Source organism: Dromaius novaehollandiae, chromosome 7, assembly GCF_036370855.1.
Source record: "Dromaius novaehollandiae isolate bDroNov1 chromosome 7, bDroNov1.hap1, whole genome shotgun sequence".
NCBI classification, from domain to species: domain Eukaryota; kingdom Metazoa; phylum Chordata; class Aves; order Casuariiformes; family Dromaiidae; genus Dromaius; species Dromaius novaehollandiae.
In genome coordinates this window covers 22513468-22540496 of record NC_088104.1, presented here as the reverse complement: position 1 = coordinate 22540496, position 27029 = coordinate 22513468, and the positions used below count along the sequence as shown (strand labels likewise).

The 27029-nt window shown below is 38.1% G+C and overlaps 1 protein-coding gene across 2 annotated transcripts in view; it reads left to right on the top strand.

The window, feature by feature from the left end:
- The window catches only part of STK39 (serine/threonine kinase 39), a 105595-nt gene that overhangs the window by 63137 nt on the left and 15429 nt on the right, over positions 1-27029 (top strand). For both annotated transcript variants that reach the window (XM_026094063.2, XM_026094069.2), the window contains exons 14-15: positions 19525-19577; positions 21537-21605. In XM_026094063.2, coding sequence (XP_025949848.1) covers positions 19525-19577; positions 21537-21605 — 122 coding nt within the window. The remainder of the gene's footprint in view (positions 1-19524; positions 19578-21536; positions 21606-27029) is intronic.

Here is a 27029-nt window from a genome sequence, read left to right as displayed (position 1 = left end):
AGAAAAAAATATGTGCACAGAATGAGTGCTTAAGTTGATTCCAAGATCTATTATCTTCCCTTTTCCTTGACTACTACTGCAGTGACAACTACAAGAAACCACCTGTCTGCCAAAGGTTATTCATTGAAGGAAGCAGAAATACATTTTATTGTGGGGAGGGAAAAGACTTTCAAATTATTTGGAATCAGCTTAGTTGTTGTCCAGTTTACATAACTGCCCAATTACACTACCAGTATTCTTTTTTCATTTTAATTTATCAAACTGACCATCTTATACAGCAACATAGAAGCACAAGTGAGATGCTTGGGTATTTTTAAATCATGATGGAACCTGTAGGGTGATTAGTTTCTAGCCAGTTACCTGCAGTGTTGGCATATCCAGTGGGCAAACATTGTTGTCCTGCAAATACAGTGAAATGCCAGGGATTATGCTTTCAGTTTTTCTGCAGCTCTTAAGCCAGAAGTAAAGGAAGAAAACTCTGTTTGCATGATCAACCTTTGTTCCTGTTAAGAATCCTCCTAATTCGCAGATAAAAAATTCCCGCTGCTATCCTCCTCAGGAGCAAGTCCATTGTAACTAAATTCATGGGGTTATAAGTGTGATGGTTTAGATGGTTATTTGTAGAGAAGGAAGAAACAAGAATTTAGCTTTTAGGAGGCAGAAAGTTTCCCCTTAACAAAACAAAGAAGTCGTGAACAGCAGATACCTTCTGGTGCTTGGGAGCGCTCTTGGCTGTATCTTGCAAAAATAAAAATCTGATGAATAATTTTGCAGAGTGAACTTTGTTAATTTAAGCTGACCTGTGTTCTGGGGAAGAGTGCTCTGTGCTACATTCCAACTCCTGGCCCCACATGAGCTCTGACTGCATCCTGCCTTGGTGGTGGGAGGTGGCTGGGTTACATATCTTTGCCCTGTTTGTCTGTGTTTCCTTCTGAAGGAAACCTGAACATGTGACTGGGTCGGAGCTAAAGCATAATCTGTTGGAGGACTGGGGAATACTACTGCAGGGTGCATGAAAAAGCATCCTTTCCCTTTAGCTGTGACTTGGCCAGATGTATGTGCTCAAGATAGGGCTGCCAGCTCCCTGTACCTCTGCACAGTGGTATAGATTCAGCATTAGTACTTAAGCATGTATTCTTATTTGCTACTTTAAAGGCAACAGTTGTTTTGTTTAGTATTTGGAACATGCTTACAAATTCAGGGCAGCCACTGGCTAGTCTGTAATACACTTGTGTGTTTAGCAAAGAAACAGCTCTCATGATAGCACTTAAATAGTTGTGCTTCCTCTCTGCTCTTGACCCGAGAAGGGGAACAACAGAGGCTTCTGTGAATGTGGCAGGGGCTATGAAGTCTGCTGAATGCTCGCCTAAAATTAATGTTTGAGTGTCTCGTTCTGCATTAAATTAACAGAAACCTTATTTGGGGAAAGCTGCTCTGGCCCATAACTGTTGTCCTTTGCTGTAATTAACTTTCTAAGTAAACTTTTTCGATCATCTGAAAGTAAGAATACTGCCAGTTTTGGAATTTGTAGTTAATAAAAACTGTGTAGATGACTTGCTTTGTGCCATGCAGCATTACTTTGGGATTGCAATGTAGTAAACAGCTAAAATGCTTGCAGGGATTTCTCCATTTATCCACCTCTGCTGCAGACTTTAAACTGTTCTGTTGATGTCTTTTGGTGTATTGATCATTAAGTCATATAGCTGATGTAGACTTAGAGCCCATCAGAGGATTTTTATGAGATTTGTTAAAATGAACCATAAGTTGTGAACCATGTTATTATGGAGCAAGTTAGCTACAGTGTGAGGATAGAAACAAACAATTTCCTGTGATGCTTCATCTAGTACTATTATATAGGTTTTTGAAGTACAGCTTGACATTCAGATGAACATTTTGAACATTAGATGCCAGATTCACAGGCTTAAAACTCAGTATTCATCCTTTTTCTTCTAAAATAACTCACTTGAGGCAATCAAATTATATAAACAGCAGTGGCTTGATTAGTTTAGAGCACACTAGTTTTAGGTGCTGTGAATTATAGTTACTAAAAAAAAAGGAAGAACTGATGTAGGTAAAAATGTAAATACAGGAGGAGTGAATTGTCTGTGTGGGGGATGAGAAGGGAAGGGGGAGCAGAGATGGCAAGAGACGACTGCGGAAGGTCTCCCCTCTTCACTGCCTCCCTTTTGTTTCCCCGCGGCCGAGAGAGAGGCCGTGGGCTGAGGGGACAGGCGCTGGGAGGTGGCGAGCATCTCGCACGGGACGGGGCCCGTCTGTGTGAGGGAGGCTGCCTGGGCTAGGACTTGAGGGGAGAAGAGATTTCCCCAGGATCCTCATGCAGGCAGGGGATAAAGGTTAGTGGAGAGAAGACTGATGGTACTTGCGGTGTTGTTGACTTTTTTTGGCAGGGGAACTAGCAGAGAGTCCGGGATGGAAGCAGAGGCTGCTCCTCAGAGTCTGAGGGGTAGAAACAGCTTCGGGTGGAGTTTGGAGTGTGGTCTGAAAGGTTTGAAGACTGGACACAGTCTTCAAACTGGGCACACCCAGAGATTTGGGACAGGCCAAAGCCTTGGAAGACAGGCAACCTTCTACAGAAAAGAAAGGGACTTTGCAAACTGCTGCTCTGGCTTGTTTTCTTCTTTTCAAATCATGCTGTGTTAGGACAAAAAAAAAATCAGCTTTTCAGAAGATAATGCTATGAAAAAAATACAAAACTGTGTTCCAAGAGAAATTAATCGTACATAATAAAAAATAAAAAATGACCCTCTCAAAGGAGGAATTCAGGCAGAAGGGTCAATGTATTTCAGTAATGCTGTTACTGGATGGCCAAGTCCTGTTGTTGTTCTCAGGCAAAGCGGGATTGGACTAGCTCAGTAATTGGGTGGGGAATGCCGAATTAACACCAGCCTCTGGTTAGCAGAAGTGCCATGTTGTGGATGAGATGCACAATTCACATGCTGAAATAACAGTCTTTAAAGAATCCCATGGCACTCTTTCTAGGAGAGCTGCTGTTTAACTCTGTTAGTGCGGATAGTTGCCAACTTCAGTATCTGATTTTTTCTATCCTTACCTTGTATTTAATACCATTTTGTTTTAAAGAATGGTCTTCTCAGTGGGACTAACTTGTAAAAATACTCTCTGCAGTCTGAGTGCAGGTGGCATAATTGACCTTTAGGAACTACAGTCTGACCAGCTGGAGTCTCAGTTGCTTCTTCAGTTGGAGACAGCGTTTTCCAATTCATTTTCTGTCTTTTGGACTGTTACATCTTGGAGTATTCTGCCCCAGAAGTGAAATTAGCTGCAGTGTCTGAGGTAATTCTGTGCAAACTTTGTGAAAGGCTCTGGTATTAAATACTTAATACGGACCATTAATATTTTTAAAGCTCAAATTTTAATTAAGAAACTGTTTGAATTTGGCCGTGATCTGAAAAATGCTGCTTTTCAGAGACTAGTTGTTGCCTATCTGTTGCCATGGAATATAACTATGACTCAAACTGTATGAACTATCATTATATTGACATGTTGCTACTTCTTTATCATCTACTTGGCAGTAAAAGGAGAATTTGGAGGTGAGAAGGAATGAAATATGTAATCCAAATTATTCTCTTCCATCAGGCTGTACACAGCATGCGTCTCAGCAGAGGAGTGTAGCAGGAGCTCTGTGAAAAGAGATTGCTTTAAGGCAATTCCCTGTGATTTGATCCTCCCCCATGACCATTCCTTCATACCACTGGGGGGGGGGGGGGGGAAGGGAGGAAATACCCACTTCCCTTTGAAATTTCCAGGTTAACCACGAAGTTGTTACAGTTGCAGATGTGGAAAGGTCACTGTCTGAGGGTTTGACTGTTTAGATTAAAAATGGAGGCATTTCGTTTTAAATTGGGAGACTTGTTAATGGTTAATACTTAAGAATTGTAAATTATCTGAAGCAATCTAAGATGGTTAAATTAGCTCCTATGACAGGAAGATAATTTACTGACTGTAATTTGGAATGTCCCAGGACGTAATTTAATACAGTTCTTGTGCACTAGATGAATTAAGCCTGTGTAAGAACAAAAGGGGCAAAGGGAAAATTTTTACTCAACGTACTTGCAAATAGGGTGCTTCCATTATATAATTGCATATCTTATTTAAAATTGTTTGTAGAGAAATTCTGAGACAGAACTGTATGTAACAGCACTTTGATAGTTCATGTTATTTGTAGATAAGTGTGTGTTATGTCTCTTATTTCTTTTCTTTTACAAAAATATTTCTTCAGTTAATTCTTCAACTGGTTTATCACACTTTGATACTGTGTCATTTGATCCTTTCTGAGGAATATACCTTCTCAGGAGCCTGAAAGAGAGATACAATTCAGAATAACGAGTCCCTGGAGTAGCTAGTAGCTGGCAGTTGGTTATGCCAGACTACAACAGGAGAGTCATTAGGACTAAGTGAAGCGTGATTTCTTCCACATGCCAGAACAGAAGTGATAAAACCTCAGTCTGAGCTGAAGCTGAAGTGCTAATCCTTCTGCTTTAATGTAGGCCTGTTTTTTGACCTTTTTCTTACAAGATTAAGTACATGTAAAGTTACAAAAGAAGACATCTGGGATGGAGAAGAGTCAAGCTGCTACTGGCACAGAGTTTGTGTTTGGGTAAACCATATTAGCATGTAATAGGAACATGTGATTTTTTTTGTGTTGATGTTTTATTTTTTAACCCAATCTACTTGCAATGGATAGAGGTAAAGTGATGTGTGTATATGTAAAGACATCTTAACTTAACATGCAAAATGATGGACAGATCGTTACCACTCAGGAGCAAGATGATGGATTTATGATGAATAGATGCATGAAAGCCTTTGCACAATGTTCAGTAGTCAAAAAAGTCGAAAAAGCAAGTGGAAAGCTAGACAGTATTAGAAATAGACTAACGGGCAAACCAGGAAATACAGTTGTATATAGCTATATGCATCTACATAACTTGTATATGTCTGTGGTTTTCCTGTGCCTTGCATATTGTGGGCAGTCCGTGTCACTTGCCTGCCATTTCTAATCTCAAAAATTTCAGAGAGGAGAAGGAGCAGCAGGGATGACCAAGGTTGTGGAATGGCATAATTCCATAGCTGAGGGGAGGTGTCTATATTTATGACATAAATCCATGATGAATGGATTGTGAATGGAGTAGCACAAAATTTGGGAGCAGGGTTTGATTATTCATTGTCTTCATGCAGGAACTAGAGGAATCAGATAAAACTGGATGATGGTAGTCTTGAAACCAGCAGAAGTGCTTAGAAACCACATTGAACTGAGGTAGTTCCTGAACCACAGATGGTTTATGGCTGGAACAATATTAGCAGAAAGCACTGCCCTGTCCCACTTTTATCTTCTTTCTGAGGCTTCCACTGTGTCCACTGTCAGATATAGGGTGCTTGGCTAGAGTTACATAGGAGAGCTACTCTCATGTTGTTGATATTTAGGTTTAGATTTTTAGGAGAAAAAAATCTATAAACAAGCAAACTCCATGCCCTGAGGAGATCTTGATTGAACTTGATAATTGACTCGGTAGCATAATCCAGGAGTTCTCTCTTACCTATTTTTTTGCTGGCACAGTTTCTAGGTTTTTTGGTATCTTTAAAAAACTTCTTTCAATCCCGTTCATTTTGAAAGAAGTGGGGCTGATGTGTATCCTTCACCAGGTGCAGGTATTTCTCATTATTTTTGCTTTTTAGAGTGGCTTCTGTTCTCGGGTGTATTGATTGACAACATCCACAAACAAGCTCCCAGCTGTGCAGTAGACTTACAACTGGAAAATAACAGAGCTCCTCTGTAGGACCAGGATTGATCCAGTAACAAGTATCATAAGATAAAGCATTTGTAGAATTCTTGAAATCAAATGTACCTGTGATTACAGTATTGAGTACTGTCCTATGTTATGTTTTGCCATCACCCCTGGAACTATTGGCTTGGAAATCAGGGAGCTGTGGGGACATGGTTACTGAATTGAAATTTGTTTTCGTAGCATGAAGGCTTGATGTAAATAACCTGTTTAATCATGATTAAATCATGACTGAAATCAGTAAGCAGGAAGCCTTGATTAAAATATTGATTCTAATCCTGTTTTCCATTTGTACCTCGATTATTTTTTTCAATGTTTGATCTTTAAAAATGGTAAATTATTCATTTCTTGTTCACTATTTAAGGATGTTTTTATGCCAAGCTGTATTTTTATTGAAAAATGAATTAAACATTTTTAGATTTGTTTTAATTAGCAAACTAAAACAGTCTTGGATGCAATTGTTATACCATCATTTATTTCATAGAGAACCGATGTATTTGTTTATCAAAACAAGTTTTGCACTTAAAAGAGATTATTATTGAGCCAATGAATCAATATATTATTTCTACTTATTAAATTTAGGTTATCAAGATTTGGATGTCTAAATAGGTAGAAGGCAGGGAATTAGGTGTTCAGCTTGCATAGCTATGGTTGTAAATTTTACAGACACTTAATAGCATATGGAGGTGTGGCAGATACTCAAATTTTAAAATCACTAGAGTTATTTATTCCATTCTGACTTTTATTTTATTATTTGCAAAAGGAAGGGAAAAGAGTCTTTTTGATTTTCAACTTTCAGTAAGCTTCTCTAGTTTGAATGAATTTTGTTTTCCCTTGTGTTTTTTGGATCCAAACTGCACCTGGTAATGAACCAAAAACCTAAAGTAATTCAGGCAAAAAATGTCTCTACACAACAAAGTGAAGCACACTTGTTATTTTAAAGTCTGAACAAACCCCTCCTGAATGTTAAACAGAATACAAATGAAATAGTTTGACAGCCTGAGTTGACCTCAGAGCTAAAGGTAGTTTTTTTTTGTTTGTGTATAGCTTAAAGCTCAGAGTCTGCTCCTGAAAGTTGTAAAATTTGTTTACATTATGAATATGCATGTCTGTTAATGGTGAACTATAATATGACTTACATTTTGATAATATAATATTTAATTCTAATCAGATAATTTTCTAATAGTTTTAAATGCATCACATTTTCCTTGAGAGGCCATACTGCTTCATTCATCTGCCTTAAAGTTGCCTGTGAGTGTGGTGACATTACATTTGGCTGGGGTGAAACTAGTTGAAATAGTATTGTCTGTTTTGGCTACTTGTTGCTGCATAATACTGAAGTTCACTGTCTTTCCACTGTACTGATGTGAGTGTTTCTGGGGCTGTGTTGGGTCACTGTAAAATGGTCAGGTTTTGGTTTGTTGGTTTGTGCTTTCTGATATTTTGGGGACGTGAAATTTTAAGTTAGCTTATTTCATTGATCCTGTTTTGTTCTGCAAAACAACTGTGGCATCACTGCTGTCATGGGGCCTGTGAACTGCAAAAGGAGGTGCCCTGAGATGCAGCTGGAACAAGAACTTAATACGTGAGCAGGCTTTGCTGATGAAGCCTATTTATTGTAAAATTACTCCTGAGAAAGTTTGGCCTGTGGCTGGGAAACTAGATGAAACCTTTGGAGATTTTAAAATAAAATTCACACTTCTTGCTCTGCTGGAATACTTTCCACTCTTCTTGATGGACTCATCAAGATCCATGAACTTTAGATGGATGCTCTGCAGGTTGTCATAATTTCATGGTGGCTTAGATTTGTTTCTGGTTTACCTAGAAGTCTCCTTTGGCTGTGATGGTAATGTAGTGATAGACCCTCAGGAGTGAAGAACTCCTAGCCAGGGACCTTAAAAGGATGCACACATGCAAGGAGCTTTCCATCCAGCATAGTTAAAACGTTCTTTGCTCTGGGCAAAGCCAAAGGTTTTTCTGAGCTTTCCCTCAAAGCCTGTTTTGTGCATTTGGGGAACGTAAGCCTCTGTCCAACAAATGCACATTCCTGTAGAGCTTGCTTCAGGGCTTTTGTCCTGATTTTGTAAATGAAGTCACTTTCTAAAACTCTGTCCAAAAGTAGCCCCACTTTCCTGTCAGTTACCTGCCTTTCACACGTTGTGATCTAAAGAACTGGAATTTCACTTCAAGTGTGTCATGCATAAGGCGTACTGAAGCATACTAAGTAAGCCTTTGAATGTTTAATCTGTTGGTTGCTCTGATGTCCCTTATCAGTGAGGCAGGTGGTGTATCACCTCAGTCACACAGCTAATACAGGTTTGACTTCCTTAAACTGTGCACTCATCAGCCATTCCTTGGTGAGTTATTGACAAATAGAGATGTCTTTCAGAGAGGTACTCAGAGCGGTAAGTTAGATTATTGGCAAAACTAAGAAAGCCTTCCACAACCACAGTGTGCGCTGGAATACTTAACAAAACAATGAAAATATTATGTGCATGGAAATTGTCCTCTCTGTTATTGAAATGGTCTCATAGCATAATGCAGCATGATTGTTTTTTAATGTTATCAGATCTCATCTGTAGGTAACTCCAGGTCTTTTTAGGGAAGAGTCTGTTTTAGATCACTTGTGGTTTTGACCAAATATTGAGATTTTACCAGTTTAATAAATTCTCAGTATAGTTGCGTGCTGCATTGTATCCATTGTATTTCAAGCACTTCTTAAAAGTCTTGATGCTTTTCACAAGTTAAATTTGTATTTCTTTTTAACTTTTGTGCTAATTCAGGAATAATTTTAGGGAAAAACTTACAGTTCGTTTTGGCTTCTCTGCATCAAGGAAAGTGATAGCTCTTTGGCTACGTTGTTTGTATCCACTCTATTTTAGTGAAGATGACAAGTGTGAGCCTCGAAAGGGATGATGCAAGTGAATACTGCTTTTCATTGCAAATAGGTCAGCAGTGCTCTTTCACTAAAAGAAGTTTGAACTTGCAAGGACCTATGGAAAGAAATGAAGTCAGGACCAGGTGAGAATTGAGGTCATAAAAAAAATTGTCTAGTCCAGAGTTTCTTGTTTGACATAGCTGGGAATAAACATAGCAAGGAAGAAAAAATATCACTGAAGGGCTTATAACTTTGATTTAGCTTCTCCCCTTAGCAGCTACAGAAAGAGAAAAGACCCTATTTGAAAGTGTGTTTAGATATCTAGATAAATGTAAAATATCTTCAATTCTAACATTTCTATGTCAAGGAATGAAGGCTTGGGGCTGTAAACCAGCAGACAGAGAGGAAGGACGTGTGTTCACGTGCAGCTTCTGAGATGATCAAGATAAACACAGTTTTGCAAATCCGCCTAGTTTGTACTTGGATGTAAGCCATAGTTTTCTCGTGCTTCTTGTGTCATGTAACTCGAGAATTTCTTAGTTTTACTCATATCCCATCCAGTCTCTCCAGATTAAAAGCATTCCAATTTCTTATAAGTCTTAAATAAAGAAATTGGGACTGGTCAGTTCTGGACAGGACTGTCATAAAGTCCTCTTTTACTTGAGAAGCTGTTGGCTACCTCTTGATTATATGGAGCCATGGACAATGTTGTTAGCTGATCTAATTGTGACCGTAACAGTTCACTTGGTGACTACTATTTGTAATGTACATTTGCTTTTTCTGTATGGTAGATGGCAAGAGAAATCTTTAATAAATAAATGTAGGCTAATTCTAGCAACCTAATAACCAAAAGATAGTGTTTTATTGTGGTATTGGCTATTTTTCAGCTTTGAAAACATTATTTGGTTGTTTTACATCAGTATGATTGTTGCCTCTTGAAATACGGTGTTTAACAAGTGTGTTGCTTCATTTCAGCTACCTGCTCTTTATCTAAGAGCAGGTAAACATTATTAAATGCTATTTAAGCTATGGATTATTGCTACAAGATAAAACCATCTAAGAATGTTGTAGAATGAATAGGCCTTTTTTACTCAGTACTCCTGGAAAACTCTTTTTAAAATTGCCATCACATTCCGTGAATACCTAGCTTGGTTTTACTTTACTTTCTTTCAGCATTATAGAATCAAAAAAGTTAACAGAATATTATACAGAAAAAAGGGCTGTCCTGGCGAGGGAGGGGTACAAGAAACAGGGCTGGGCATTGTATTTGGTTGCGGCAGTGTTTTGTGTGTTAACTCCTCAGTCTTGCAACTTGTTCTTTCAACCTCATACGCAAATGGTATTTCCTCCCTTCAGTAATGTATATGGAGAGGAGTAAGTTGTAAACCCGTGGGAGTTTTTCAAAACCACTGAAGTACATGGTAGAGTTTTAATGGGCTTGGAAGAGCTTTATATTTCAGGCCTGTGTTCTGCTAACACAGAGAGACTGTATTCCCATTTGAGTTGATGGCAATCTGTGAGCAGGACTGACTTTAAGCATCTGTTTTGCTACTATGAAAAGTTAACAAATGCCCCCCATTTAATCTAGAACTGACCTGAAGTCATTAAAAATATGTTGACAAGATTCATCCCGCTTCACAAGGCATGATGTGCTGCCGAATAGACATAGTCTACTCCTGATAGTATGGTAATGAGTAGTAGAGGAGATGGGATATTGATTAGTAAATGACAGCGGAGCATGGAAGTGTGAAAGAGAAAGGGATTTGCATAAACACGTGGTGAGTCCTCAGGAGGCTATTGCTGCTTTACAGTAAATGCTCTCTTCCGTTGTGTTTATGTGATCCCATAAGAACTTTAGGGTTTTCATTTGGAAAATTACTTTAATAACAGGTTTCCTGTTATTGATGCTTTGGTTACTGTTCTGCTGGGTATGTGGTAGCATGACTTTAAAAAAAAAAAAAAAAAAAGGTTTGTTGCGGGGGAGATATAGTCTTGCAGGGGTAGGGGAGAGTTCTTGCTTCCTTGTCCTGGCTGAGTGGATAAATTCCCACATCTGCAGAGTGAGAAAGCTGCAAGGCAAGGAAAGTGAAGGTCAGAAGTTTTAGATACCAGGCCAGACATCTGATTTGGGACCGATGGAAACATACATTCACTTTCAAGGATTCTACCTCTGCTTCCTCTTTACAATACTGACAGTAAAATTCCAGTTTGCCCTTTCCTATGTTTTATATATATTAACTGTCTTCTGGAAATTAAGTTGAAACAAAAAGTATTAATTGATCAAAACAGAGATTAGAAACAGTTATGACCTATCCTCAGTAGGCTTTCAGTTGACCTTTTTACTAGATAATACTTACGAAGGGGTATTGCATCACTTTATCAAGATTTTCCTCGAATCAAGCTCTGTAGCATAGCACAAAGTGATTTTTACTATAAAATGTATGAGTAAATTGTTGTCCCCTGGGAAAGGAAACTCACAGTAGTTCTCATGGAATGGAAATAGCACATTGTCTCCATCTCTTTCACTGTTGGTCTGATCAGTTTTCCCCATATATAATATAGAGCAGTGACTGGAAATGTAAAACGTGTATGGAATAAACCAGCCCTGTAAGAGCTAGGCTACAAAGGGAAACATATGTAACTAGTGCATTGTGCCTTAAGCAGGTGGGAATGAGAAAGGAGTGACAATTACTGTGGGAATGAAGGTAACCAGAAACACTGGAATAACAAGGAAAAAAATCTAAGCAAAATTTATTTTAAAAAACCCTACAAACTCTACTCTTTTGAGTTTTGTCCTTAATTATGCTTCTTGCATTATACACACAAAGCTCTTGCCCAGAGCTGTAGAATGAAAATTGTATGGATACAGCTGTAGGATATATAGCATAGCCATCACTCTGGTTACCATCAGCTCCATTTTGATCTGAACTTCTCCTTTCTCTGCAGTCTGAATGAGGAGATCTTGTAAGTGCTTCTGTGTTTTTAATTACAGCAGCAACTGCAGTGAGGCAGTGCAGATACCGTGCTTCTTACCCTTGTTCCTTAAGCTATGCTGTCTTGTTTTCTCCATTCGAACTTAGTTTATTTCAATGGTAGTTTGAATGCAAGTCAAATTTAGGAGGGGAGGAACGTCTCTGAGACCTAAATTTTGTAAAAGTATGATGGTTGTTTTCAGTGTTTCCTTTTGGGCTTTTTTTTGTTAAAGTCACTCAGACTTGCCCAGTGTCACTAGTCCCTGATGGTGGGGGAAATTCTGTTCTGGCGGGAATAGGGCTTGAAGGAGTATGGGGAGGTGAAAGGTGGGTTGCTGAATGACGCTTTGTGGGTTTCATGCTTAGCAAAAAGTTTCTATGGTTTTAGTTGAAGGCTGATTAATCAGTAGCTCCAGAGAAGAATTCATATTCTGGGGTTGTCTATTCTACTAGCCAGACTTGTTAGAGGTCTACAAAACCCCTCCAGGGTCCTCCAGGACCTTTTGATTTTTAGGGAGTGAAGACTTAATACAGATTTTCTTGAGGTCAGTTGTGTTGCTGTCATGAAGTTAGGCTGAATTATAATTAGTCATGATCTCACAAGCAGAAGAAATAGGCGCACTGCCGACTTTCTCCTGAGAGTATTTTCTTGTTTATCCTTTGTTTAATAGGGTCACGGCACTCCTCAATGCTGCTCAGTCACTAAAAGTGCAGGGGAGCTTCCCTTTCGCCAGGTGACCTGTCTTTACAAACGAAGCAAGGGCCCAGACCTCTTAACTACCTCGCTGTATGGGCAAACCTAGGACTCTTGCCTGTGAGGAGTGTGTATTTTATTGACTATGCTGCAAAGTGTAGTTTCTGATTTTCTGTGTTTTTTAAGACCTTTCCACTTTTCTTTGACTGGTAATGTCTTCCACGTTCAATTGGGACTTAAGAAAGAGAGGATTAAAGAAGAAAAGCATCTTTTTTTTTTAAGTCACACCAAATACATGGAAAAATAAGTCAAAAAGAAAGTAGATTGTGCCTCGCACTATCTGTATGTCAGACTGTTTGTCAGACCCTGTTAAAACAAAGGTTTGGTGGTAAGGAAGAGGTCTAGTAAGAGTGCATACTGATTGCTCCAGGAGAGCTCTATCTCTTGCTGCTCCTGCTTCTCAGTCCATAGACGTAGTAGGGAACAGTCTCAGGCCTTGTTTGGGCTGGATAACCAACATACAGAAGAAGGATATACTAACAGTAAGAATATTCAGCGTCCAAGTTGGGTAACATTGATGTAGAACATTTGTGTACTTTTAGGTAGGTTAATACCACATATGCAAGTGAACAAGAATGGGGATGGTAAGAGCTAAGATTTTTGATTGGTTTTCATTTGGAGGGATGGGAAAAGATGATTAAATAGTTGGATTAAAAAGTAGCATTTGATTAAGAAAAAAAATAAAGCTTCATGCAAGGGAATGTATTTGTGAAATGCCAGCAGAAGTAAGTGACTGTTGCCTGAAAGCATGGATATCTACACTGCCTCTAGTATAGTCTAGACAGTGCTTCTGTCTACATGACGTAGCGATGGCACAGATGGTGACTGGGAGTGCCTGTGATTTATGCCTTCTGACTGCTCCATCCCAAAAGAAAATGAAAAACATGAAGGAATCTTGCTTCTGCTGTGACTGACCAAAACCCATCAATGATGCAATTTCCATGCAAAGTGTATCTGCTCAGCACTGTTTTACAAGTCAACTTTGCTCATTACAGTTGTGTTGCTGCCAGCATTCTTGGACCGTCATTTCTGTATAGCAGTGTTTCTTAAACATGTGTGTTAACTGAGTAGCTAGAGTTTCTAGAGCTTGAGTAGCTAGAGCTAGAGAAAATTCAGCAAGCGACGTAATGGCAAAACCTCTTGTTCTGCTCTTCACATACCACCTACCCCCATTGGCTTATGTTATTTGGGATTTTTTACTGATTTTGGGAAGGAAGAGTATTCACCTTTATCAGTGTATCTAGGAATACAGGCTCTGCAGTGAGGACTATTTGGAAGATGCTGAAGCTTGTTGGAAATAGCAGCTGATGTTTAACCCTGTGGTGGATAAATTTGGGAAAAAATGAAGTACTAAACAAAAATGAAAATCTGCTGCTTGATACATAATCCAGCTACCCCAGCATGACTTAGACCACAATTTTAATTCTAAGATATCTGATTTTCTTGAATCTCACTTATAGCCTCGCTTGCATGATAGACATTTCATATTCAAGAACAAAAGAAATATTCCCATTTAATGTCTCAAATTTGCAGTTGCATCATTACACAAACATGATTTCCTGTTTTAATCTCACCACATAAGTGTCAGCTCAGCAATGCAGGTCTTTTACCAAGTGTGTGGAACATAGCTAATTGACTATAGCAGGAATTAGACTATCATTAGGTAATTATTTGCAAGTTTTTGTCTTTAAGCGTGGATGCCTAAAATCTCTGCTCATGTCTTAGGATCTTTTCAACAGAATCATGTCAGTCTGTACAGCTGCACAAGCTGCTTGCTCTCTACTCCTTATTTTTGGAAATATCAGCGTTGTTCTGCAAATTATTTCCTTCAACAAGGAGTGTCTTTTCAAGCCTTTGTGTCATTATCTAAGGGCGGGATGGTCTCAGTTTGGGGGTGGGAGTTAATTGATGTAGTTGGCCCATGTGCTTTTTTTTTCCTGTGAGGAAGCATAATTTCCTACTACATTGGAAAGCAAATGTCCTAGCAGTCTTAGTGTACGCATCAAGAGATGCTGATGAGAGCAAAATCATAATGAAGTTTTAGAAAATATGCTTTCATAAAGCGCAAAGTTTTATATTTTGCAATTACTTTGCAAGGTAGATGGCTGCCAAAATGTCTTAGGTTTGCTTTGAGGTGTCACTCTTGTTTAAAGCAGCCCTGTAGAATTTGACCTGTTGGAAGTGACTGCCTAATGAGAAGAAACCTGCAGGAAATGAATCAATCAGAATGTGCTAAAATGCATAGAAGTATTTAAAATTTAGTACTTTTAAAGTAGATGGGATATCTGTATCCATGATAATTAAGGTATGTAAGTCTGTAATGACACTGCATGAGCAAAAAGCAAATACAGAAGAGATATTTTAAGAACCGGCAAAAAGGCCTGAGTCTGCATTTTTAAATAGAAATAACTTTTTCACAAATGCATTAGAGAAACTAGGAACCATTAAGAAATGATGAAGAAGATAAAATTACTAATCGCTAAGCTTTTAAGTGCCTTTCTTCAAATCCTATTTCTGTTTTGCAAAAATATTGTGTGTGTGCTGCTGCATGATAAGAGGGTAATGGATGCAAATAAAAATAGAACTTCAATGAAAAAAATAAAATGGTACCTGGAAAATCTGCCTCTAAATAAATCAACAGGTCCAAACAGTTTTCACCAAAGTGTATCAAACTAATAAGTGGCAAACTAATTTGCAGTAGCATTGATACTAGCTAGAACCAGAGAAGTGTTTGAAGACTGGAGAAGAGTATGAGGAGCTTTCATGGGAGAAATCAAGTGCATCTTCTGTTTGGTGGAATAAATAATGGAATAAATAATTTATCGAAATCAATAAATGTCTGGAAGGTAATGGAACCATAAGCAAAAGCACTTACAGGCTTCTAGCAAATTAATCTTGCCAAACTTCATTTGTTTTGCTTTCCTGAATAGTAATGTACAATTAAAAAGAAAACAGCAGCATTGTAAGTTCAAAATAGTTTAACAGTAACAATTCCAAATAGCAAGGTTGACAGCTGAATACCTATAACCTTTCTTGAGTTTTCACCTTCACTTTAATAAGCAGATCTGACTCATTAACTTTCTGTTTGGGAAATACTGCAATTTGGAAACAAAGTAAAACACATCTCAGTTTTTATCCTGATTGAATCTGTTATCAGGAGCAGCTGGTCTTTCACATAGCTGTATGAGTCTGTCAGAAAGTAATAATTTTTGTCAGTGTGCATAATGACTTAGTGCCTTCATGTATGTTATATGTTCTACTTACAGAAACTCTGTGGGAAGACATAATCTGAGGGCCTAATACATTAGTTTCTAGATAGATGACTGTAAGAGTGATAAATCTACAGAATTACTCCTCAACTGTTTTTTGTGTTTGACTCTGTTTCCCTATTTGGAAAAAAATATGCAGACTGGAGCAATTCAGTGTAGCTGCTGATAAGAGGCAAAACTTTTTGGTTTACCTCTGCAAAGGTGTGAGATAAAGATTTTATTCCCTTGTTTTGCTTCTTTCAAAAGTGTATGTGGGAAATGAGTGTGTAAGTCTGAGCTGCTTCGCACATTCAGTCAAAACATACCTTGTTTAGGAAGAATACTAAATTTCTGTGCAAATTCCATTTTTGCAAAGCAGCAGTTTTAATAAGCTTATTACATACAATAAATTTCAGCAAAGGGAAGTAGATTGTCTAAAGCAACCTCAGAGATAGGTCATATGTGGCTTTTTTTTTTCCCTTTTTGCCAAAAAGCCATCCAGGTTTTTCTAGAGAAAAACTAAGAGACCTGAAGTTCATACTAATTCTGTTGCATAAAAATAGACCTAGTGTAGTGTTGCGTTTAATGGCAGCAGATTTCTATAACGGAAGTAAGTGAGCTCAATAAATCTGTACCTGGCTAGCTGCATTATCTGCCTTCTTGCATTAATGATCTTTAATTCCCATAGTTTTTCTAGGGTAGAATTTTGGGAACCTGAAACTCCTTCAGATCTAAAGCATTCAGTTTTTTCAGGAAATGAGGACTTTTCATTTTAAACAGTACATGTGGCATAGTTATTTTTCAGTGTTTCCTCTCTTCCTCTTGTCTGTTTTGCCAGCCATTCTGTTTTCCTACAAGTTGCTGTTTTTTTGACTGTGTGATATTTTTTGTAAGTATTTAGCAAGTGATGATAGTTCCAAGTCACAGCTGAGTGTGCCTGACTGTTGGAATTATTTCTCCCACAGTAAGACTTCATGGCCTGGTACGCTGAAATATGAGCTTGCTTACAGTTAACTTGCTGAGGAAAAGAAGAATAATGGACCGCAAAACCCATTCCGTTGCTATTAGCTTTTCAAGTGGATTGAGCTATTCATTGGAAAAAGAGTGTGCTACAGCAGTTAAGTTCATCCCTAAGCTCAGTCTGCTTGCCTTTTCAAAAAACGAGATGGACATTTATTTTGCAAAGGAGCTAATGTTTTACTGATGGTAGAAATTACTAACTAAAACTGAAGTTGGAAAGGTGCAAGGACAGGAGATTTTGCAGCACAGTATGAGGTTGCAAAGGAACTGTCTGAGATGTTTAAGAAGTGTGTTGTGATTGTGTGATCTCCTAAACTGGTTAGAGCACTCTTTAGTGGTAAACATGAAGGCAGAAACCTTCAGAAAACCAGAAACCTTGGCTTTTATACTCTTCTGTTTAATTCATGGGTAGGAGAACCTCACTGATCAGACAGTGGTGGCCAGTAAAAGAAGCTGCTCATTCCAAAACAGCTTTATAAATACTGTGCGACAAAAACTGCTCTTCAGCATTTACATTTGGTAAATATTTTAAGTCTTCTTTACAAGCATCTCTGTTTACATTTGATCTCAGATAGGGTACTTAAAGTCCAAGGGAATATTTCGTTACTCCTGCAGGAGAAGGGGTTATGTGTAGCATTCAGACTGGCTATGTTGAAGTAGCACAGCAATACAGCAGAGCGTCTTCTGGAGCTGAAAAGGAAAATATTTGTCAGAAGATTTTATTTTATGCTATAAGTTACCCAAGTGTTTTTAAGCTTAAACTTCTCCATTAGTCCCCCCAAAATACTGCCATGAGCATGCAGTGGAGTTTCTCCAGTCTGGATGCTTGGGGAGAATATTTTTCAGGTTGGATAAAGTTCAGTTACAGAGAAGTGGTCGTTGCCAATGCTGTATGTATTCTCTGGATGTAGGAATTGAGTAGTCATCACAAGAAAACTAGACCGTTGGTTCTTCTGTTTTGTCTTGTGCTAACTTTGAAGTACACTGTGCAGTGCGTGTGGTTTTATTATTAAAGATAAAGGATTAACATGGAACTGACAGTCCTTAAGATTAAGTGAGAGATACCAGGAATCTGGCCCGTCTCCTATCTATAAATAGGGTGTGTTCGTATGTGTCAAAATAGCTGGGGGCCTTTCCTCACAATATCAAAGATGGGATTTGCAACAATTGTTGACCTGCCTTAGTGTTGAAATACCAGTAGTGGTCTGGCTATCATACATAAGTGACTGTTGTAGCCAAAATTTATTTCCTACTTCAGACTTGCCCATCTTCTGACTAGGCTTAAGCTGACCATTCAGTGCCCCTTTTCAAAGAACATCTTCTGAAACCTGTGCAGGTTGTTGCCTGTTGTGATCTTTTGCTTGGGAGAAGGCTTAAGGATAGGGAGGAAAGTGCTGTCTCCTTTGCCTTGCCCACATGGGTAAGGTGGTTAGGCTTTGGGGCTGCTCTGTAAGCATGCGAGCATTGATACCATTTACTGGGCAAGGTCTTTTTCTCCTGTGACGCAGGCTGGTCGGGGGATTGCAGGCTCTCTGTGTTCCGTTTCCACATGTGGATGGTGTGAGGTCTGCTTGGGGCTGCATGTTGCCATGATTAGAATAGGTGAGCTGGACAGGGCCAGTGCTATTTAAAACTTTAAATACAGCCTTGACTTATATTTTGTTGTGTAGTTCTATCTGTATGTCCCTGCATACTTTGTTGTCTAATAGGATACTCAATACAAACATCAGACTTACTAGAAGTGTTAAGCAGCAAGCTATCATACCTCATGAGACAAGATTCTGCTTACTCTTCTTGCTGTGGTTTTGTGTAGTTACATTTAGAAAAGAGGCTATAGCATCTAAAGAAGAATGCGTGTCTCTCTGATATAGCATGACAGCGTGCAGACAGTATTGCTGCTGCTGTGGGTAAGATAGTATTGAATTTTTTTGCTACTACTTTTTAGGGAGTGTACAGTCTATGTATGTATGTGCAGGTGTGTATTAAACCTTACTGAGTTACCCAGGCATAATCTGTGACTGCTGTTTACCCCCCCACACCCCTGTGTATAAGTTGCACATAAGATACTGGCAAGAGTCATACCTTTCTTTTAAAGGGAGAAGCAAACAAATATAATTGGACTGTAAACTTACTGCATGATTCACTGTGCCCTTTGGGCAGAAAGATATCTCCTTGCTGAGGGAACAGTCATGCTTTCCTCTTTACGGTATTTCCAAAGAATTATTTTCATTGTCTTTGTGGCTTTTTGCACTAATCATGATACTTTGTAAAAGGTAATTTCACATTATATTAAAAAAAAAAACATGAAATACCCAAGAACTAATCTTCCACTGTTTTTTGATGGTCTAGTCTCATTTTTAAAGGAAGAGAAAACAACGCATACATCAGAGATTTGCTGGCTTTTTTTTCTCCTTTTGTCTGTTTGCTTTTTGTTCATTACTAGTTGAGATTCCAGAAAAACTTTATTCATGGAACAACATTGAAAAAGAGATCTGGTTCCTCAGAACAATTTTAGCGTTTGTAATTTTCATGTATGTGAGGGCTACAGTTTTAAGAGTAAAAGCTTAATCTGTAAAAAGGAATTATGTCACTATTTGTCATAAGTGAGAAATCTCACAAAATATATTGCGATCTGATATTGGCAGAATTTAAATTCCCTGGGCCTTTACCCTTTTTTGTATCTTTATGTGCATGTCTTCCAGTTGGGGCACTATTGGAACATAAAACCGTAAAGTATTCCTTATATATTTAAAACCAATTTCTTTATAAAGGTGAATATGCTTAGTCTGAATAAGCTCATTACATTTTAATGTATACCCTGAATGTTTTTCAGGAACTCCAGAAAGGAACTTAATGACATACGGTTTGAGTTTACTCCAGGCAGAGGTAAGGCTGCTTTATTTGAAATTATTCTCTTATTGCTCAAAAAGGTATTTCAGAAATTGGTTATTGCTTGTGGTTAATATAAATTACCACTCTAAAGTATTTCCTACAATGCACAGCTTTATGTTGTACTTAACTCGAACAAGAATAGCAGATGTATATAAATTCTAGTGGCAAGTGGCCATAATGTACAGTATGTATTAGAAGATTTTATCTTTATCAATTCTACTTTTACTCAAATGTTCTATACAGTACATAAGATCTTGAATAGTGATGTTTATGGCTACAGAATGTACATTTTCACATTTGGAAAATGTCATAAAAAATGGAACATAGTAGCCATAAAGGTATATGTGGTGTTGGTGGTTATATCTGAATTGCTTTGCCCTCTATAACAGAATAAGTTCTGTTCACAAGTATGAAGTGTGCACCATTTTTCAAATGCTGTCTTTAAGTGGAAGATGGGTCGCATTTCTAGCTTATGAATCATCACCAGAAATAAATTCTGTCATTGAAACTTAAGACTCTATTGCATTTTTGTAGAACTGTATTGGTTTACCAGTGCTGTTTTAAGAAGTCATAAAACTTAGTTTTATTTAAAAAGCAAACAAACAGGTATTACTTGGATAAAATGCACAGGAGGAGGAGATGTTTAGTAAGAAGGCATCTCTTTGTTACATAGCAATCGTTGGAACTATAACCACATTACATATTTCACAGAAGTCAATATTTACTCTATTTAGAATAGCCCTCAAAGAGCTTCTGCCTAAAAATGAGTCCAGGTTGGCAAAGGTGTCTCTTTTCCTGTAAATCGTAACATCTTTCTTCTGCAGTGGTTCTGTGCATGGATATATTCTCTGTTGTCTACCTGCATGTCTCATTGATTTTGGAAATGGGGAATAACTACCAAAAATATCTTTCATTTAACTGGCCATGGAGTATCCTGCTTTAGTCACTTTTCAAAAGAATTCCTTAAATACTCTGTAAGCAGCTATGTAAGCCATGCAAGAATTCTTATTTGGTCAAACAGAGAGAATTCTGCATAGTGAACACCAGGGTCCTGTGTTCCTGGTAGTCAGTCACTGAGGTAGCCAGCGCAAGGCTATGGCCATACTCTTCAGAGCTCTTCAGAAATTGCAGCTAGGTCAGGTATATTGCTCTTCCCCTGTGTGTTTCTTCAGAAGCGAAGCAGCTGTTTAAGTGTCTCGGAGCATGCCCTCCTTGCAGATGCTTGGTGTTGAGGCCGTGGTCAGGTGAGACTTTAGTGCAATTCAGGCTTGTTCCTGCTGTTTCCTGTTTCTTGCCTCTAAGCCTTACAAGGTCTTTAGCCAGAAGCAAATACTAGGCACAGGGTCTTTGGGATTAACCTACTCAGACACAACAATTGATGTCCATCCCACAGCTCTGAGTCTCCTGGGTCACAATGTTCAAAAGGTATTTTGAACCTGAAGCTCAAAGAAAGTAATTGCTATTCGTGTAACTCCCCTGACCCAGTAATAACAGACAAGAAGGCCTGTTGCAGCACTTCTCTGTCTCTAGATACGCAGGGCAATGGAGAGAGCAGGAAAGACTCGCTCTCTTTCTCTCTCTTGCAAGAGAGCGAAAGTAATACCACAACAAAGTTTATTTTCATGGTTGTAAAGGTATTAAAGTTGTAAACTGAGCGGGAGTACCTCGTTAGATAACAGAGGAGAAATGCTAGTGTCCAGGAATGGTCTGTGTGGGGTTTGTAACGAATCAAATCATCTCCTCATGTGTTTTGCTGTGCAGAGGCTGATAAGATAATTATCTTGGAAAATTGTGGTACTTTTTTTTTCTCCTAATGAAAGATAATTTTGAATTCAAGCCTGTCTCCATGGGTGTTTTGGAATTAAAATTTTTTTTGTTAAATTGCATTGGATGATTGATGCTTTTTGTTGTTTTTGTGGGCTCTTACACTTATTCCTTTCACCTTTTGGACAGACACAGCAGATGGTGTTTCTCAGGAGCTGTTCTCTGCAGGACTGGTTGATGGCCATGATGTAGTTATAGGTAAATTAAACTTTTGTTTGCAATTATGCTCTTGTGGCAAGTCTGTATTAAATGGATGTGAAAAATGTATCCTCTAACTCTGCTTTCTACAAAATGCTTTTTGTCCTAATTTTGTTTTCATGTATGAGTAGTACAGTCAACAAGCCAATCTTGACATCAGTCCAAGGACTGTCTTTGGAAGTCAGAACTCTTTAGTGGCTTGAGGGGGATGATGTAATATAGATCTCCTGCAGGATTGTTTACAGTTCAGTGATTGATCATTTTTGTGCTAACTTAATTTTTTCTATTTAAGAGTAAATTGATTTATGGGCTTTTACTTTTCAAAGTATGCTTTGGCAACTCTGCTCCCAATAAAGTTAGTAAGTACCCCATTGACTTCATGGAAGCAGGATCAAGCCAGAGTTCAGGATCTGGGGAAATTGTCCATAGAGATATAATTCCTAGCAGAAAAAGGTAATCAGAATGTTTAATGGCTCCTGAAAAGAAAGATGCCTCTCTATTTTTCTATTCTGTGTTTAGTGATTTTTTTTATTTTTTTTTAATGAAATTTAACACCAGGCAAAGGTGATTCATTTGGAAGTGCTTCATTGCCTGCAGTTCCCCTTTTTTCCTGGTTGTTCAAGACAGACATGTAGAAATACAGTTACCAAAAATCAGAGGGGGTTTAGTAGACATTAAAAGTGTGAGAACTGAATCAAGGAATGGATCAATTTTTGTATTTCTGTCTGAGAAGTTCACATCAGTTGGTTCAGATATCATTGCCAAACTCTTCGATGATATGTAGAAGTCCATACCACTTGCCTGGACGGTTATCTAAATACATTTTTGGTGTATTCTTAAGCTAGCTAACATGTTTCAGAGATAACCCAATACTTTTTGCTTTTGTATGTTTGGTTGACTGTAACTGATGTAAGAAGCAATAGTCTTACCTATGCTTTTGTTTTAGCTTCTTATGAGAAGGTATTTAGGAAAGGTTGGCAGATGGTACAGGCTAGCAGTTACTCTTCTCCTAAACTCAGTTCTATTGCATTGTTATGGTAAGGGCTCAGCGGAGAGGGGACAGCTGATCTCAGTTAGTTGCCATTTAAACAGCCACTATGAAGAATGTCATTACCACACTGTTGAAGATGCTTTTTTTAGGTATCCTGTGGTGATGAAACTTCTAACTTCTTTTTTATAAAGAATTAATTAAAAAAAAAGAAATTTATCTGGATAGGAGAAGAATCTTTGTTTGTGAAGAGGCTATCCCAATCGCCTGGGCAGTCAGCCAGCTCTCTCCATGTTGTACAGAAGTAGGAGTCACAGGTGGTGACATTGCAGTGCAAGTCCTAGTAGGACCCAATGAAACCCCCTTTTTCCTTCTTCACTCTTCCCTTTTGTCTTTGTGCTGCAGAGTTCTTTTCCAATGCCAGGTCCCAGTGCCTTGTTACCATCTTTCAGGGGAAGTTTAGGGGAAGAAAAGCAAATTGGGATAGATACTCCTCATGGCTTTAGTGATGGGACTCTGGTTTTTGAAGAAACAAAAATATTTAAATAAGTAATAAGGTTTTCCCTAGCAGGTTTGGTTAGAGATACTGTCTAGATAATGAATAATAGAAGTTTATTTCCTTGTCTAATTCCTGTTTTGAATTGCATCAAAGACTTTGATTTTTAGTACTATGATGATGGGCCTTCCTGTTCTTTCCTGTTTACCTTTTTATCATGGTATTATAAAAAAAATAAGGAAAGTTAAGCTGAATGCTTTTTTTTATCAGCATCTTGTATATTTTCTTAAAAGTGTGAATACAGTAGATGCAATCTTCATATTAATTTGACTGAGTTTTTATTTTTATTTGGTGGCCTTTTTTATTTGGTGCAGTTGCTCTGGTAAATAGACAGGCTTTACAGACTGGCATCTAGAATAGAAAAATCATGGCTGTGGATAGATCATTTGGCCATGAATGCAGAGAACATCTATCAGCTCCAATCCAGAAAGACATTATTTCAAGGGATGTTAAACAATAAATAACATGTGTGGCTCCCAATTAATCATAGTATCTAAACATTTGAAGCGGAAACGTCTGACTCAGACTTGTAGTATCCTGCCTGCTGATGCTGAAGTTACTCTTTTACTATGACTGTATAATATGGAGAAAATCTCTACTACCCCTGCTGCTTAGTAACTTGGTGCTACATTTTCAGCTACTTGATTATACATTCCTCATATACTGTTTATGTCAGCAAGGACATCAGTAGCTGAGGACATGCAGGACATGCCTGGTCTGCGCCAGAAGATTTACGGCCTCAGCTGTGGCTTGTCCACTAAATTGTGGCTACTCTCTGCCCTGTGGCCACTCAACTGGTTGAGATTATGTGCATGTAATGTCATTTATTCAGTAACCCTCTACAGTTTTGCAGCATCTGTCCAGTAGTACAAAAGCCAGAATCAAAAGCAGTATTCAAGACTGCTTCATGGTCTTGGAAGAGGGAAATATTCTCTGGTTTTCCTTTTCCTGCTGAGTTTTAGGAGACTTCCTAGGAAACCTCCAGAATCTGCTCAAACAGAAGATGAGGAGCGTGTACACTAGTGGGAGTGAATTTCAGCTGCTCAGGAGCCCAGAGTCCTGTCATACCATTTTCTCCCCTGATTTAATCCCTCTGAGGTAGCAGTCAAAATCTGCAGACTCTTCTCATAAGCTCCACTGTCTGTGATGTGACAAGTTTCACATTTATGTCTAGTAAGGTAATTTGTTTGATTTTTTTCTTGTCCAGGTAGGCTTGGGGGCCTATTCTGCCCATCTCCCATTTTATTTTTAGTTGGAGGAAAGATTGCTCGTTAGCTCCACTTTCTCCTTTGGCACGGAAACCTCGTGTAGTACTTGAGCCATCCTGGTCACTCACATGTCATAAATCTGCAGGTCTTCGAAGGATATCAAAAGTTAGAATTTTCTTTCAGCATCTTGTGTGCATTCATTTGTAGCTGATCTTGGTCATTACACTTTCATACTTCAATCAAAAGATGAAAAACAGAAGCCCAGTTTGATAGTGTGCTGTCTCTCTGTAACAGCATCTTAACTCATAATGACACTGATAATCCAAATCATAGAAAATACCAGTTACTCAGTGAATATCCTTTTGCTTCCCTTGTTTTTGCTGTGCCTTTGCTGTTTTGTTTGATTGATCTTCTTCTCAGCTGTGATGCTTTTTGTTCAACTAATTCCTGTTTATCACCTTACTATAATCAGAAAATGTGATTGTGCTGCATCAGTAGAAAATACATTGCATTAATTTGTGGCCTAATGAAGAGCAGTAATATTGCTAAGGGTACATGACCTGGATAGCATCACTGTTTGAAAGCCTAAAGCAGCATAGGTTTGTCATTTAGTATCAGTAATGCTTTGAGATATGCTGATTTTAGTAATCTTTGAGGGAATTTGCCAGAAGTTTTGGCTTTTTTTCTTGTGGCTGTTGTTCAAATTGAACTAAGTAACTGAATTTTTAGTTAATAGTGTATCTATCATGTTTTGTAACATTCTAAAGCTAGATGTACCCATCAACTTTCTAATAACCAAATGTCTAAATGATTAAATGTTCAGTGTTTAGGTTTTAATGTATTACCCAGAGAAGAAACTTACACTTCTAACCAAAACCTTACTGTATTTTAAGGCATTTTGTAGTAACTCTTGTGCCTTCAATGTGAGCATATAACTCCACATCTCTTTAGCAAGAGATGCACATGAATTACAGATAGGAGAGTATCTATAAAATCCCCAAGGGCTAACTAAGGGCTTAAATATTTCAATGCATCTGGCTCATTTAGAGCTAACACACCGAAGGGTGACTCATAACGACTAGGCTGTAGGGAGTTCTGGGCGTTTGAGATACACCCTTAGGTAATCAAGCTTTGCATCTAATTGCTCCTTCAAAGAAGGAAAAAAAATCTGCCTATTTTAGCTTTATGTGCAGTACGTAAAATGTACACTTGAGAAAGTATAATGTGTGAAACAGGCCTGTTTCATGCAGGTTTCCACCTTAGTGAATTTTCAGCATGATGGAAACTAGAGGTACAAGGTGAAAAAAGAATACTGTGTTTAGTGAATAATCACTGCTCCTGTTAGGGCTGTTGTGGCAGAACTATAAATACATGACATAAGAAGTTCTAAAAGTAAACAAATTAATCTGTACACCATATATATGTATTTATGTATCACAGTAAATGTGCTTATCTTACAGCCATTATCAGGTAAATCATAATCTTTAATTAGTCTAAGAAAAAAAATGCAACTGGCAGTTGCTTTTGAGTAATGTTACATTATTTCAGCATGCAGTGGACCAGTTTCTAGTTATCTGTGTAAATGAGAAATAAATCCATCTGTTTATCTGTGGGATTAGTTTGGTTTTTGCCTGCTATGGTAGATTATAAACTTGTGCCTGAGGTGTGTTCCCTCCCCTCATAGGTCTAAGTTATAGGTTTGAGGTCTTTCTTTGTAGTACAAAAATTGGAAGCTATGTGTTTGATTCAGACAGCAAAGTAAATGATGCTTCTTTTTCAATAGTAATTTAGTTACTCTTACTTGTTCCCTTGGCATTCACTTCTTGCCAGTGGTTGGTTAGTTAGTTAAAATAAGGGGTTATCTATCCTCCATGTACTTCAAACTAGCCATAGTCTGTTTAGAACCTAACTCCTGCACATCAGGGAGTCTTTTCTGAATATCTTTTTCCTCTTTGAAATATAAAGTATTGAAGTAGCCTGACTGGTATTTCATCTTCTTAATAGTTTTGTCGGAACAATATATATAATTCATAGCAGAATTCAGGACAGGAGGAGTTGTGAACATCTGATGGGGAGATGAGATTACCCAAGTGATAATATGCATAGCAGAATGTGCCCTGGCTATATTTCTGCATGGTCCTGCATTTCAACTCTAATCCAGCATGATGAAAGTATTTGTGGAGCTGTCTTCAGTATCTTGATGATTATTAAATTGAAGGGATTAGGTGTCAAAACCTTTGTCTGAAAGCTAGCACTTGCTTTCTCTATTCAGTCACTGGCAAATGTTTTTTTCAGCCTTGTACTCTGACTCATTCTTTCATACAGATAATTTATGTGCACAATTTACTGTAATATCTCAGGCTTGTTAAATATTCCTATTAGCAGTGTTGGACAGCAGGTCTAAATTTTTATTTTAAATGCTCATTTGAGATTACGCTTTAAGGTTTAGGATGCTCAGTATCACCAAAATGCTTTTTTCAAAGTGAAGGAGAAATTCTGAAGTCTGTATATACTCCTTCTTCACCTCCCTGAATTCTTCCTTGTTTAAACTCCCAGCAGATATCTTCTACCCCATCAAATACATACAGAATCAATGTCTGAAATACAGAAGCACTTCAGTAGCCAAATATGTTCAACTTACTAACACTTTCTTTTAAATTTGTGGTGGTTTG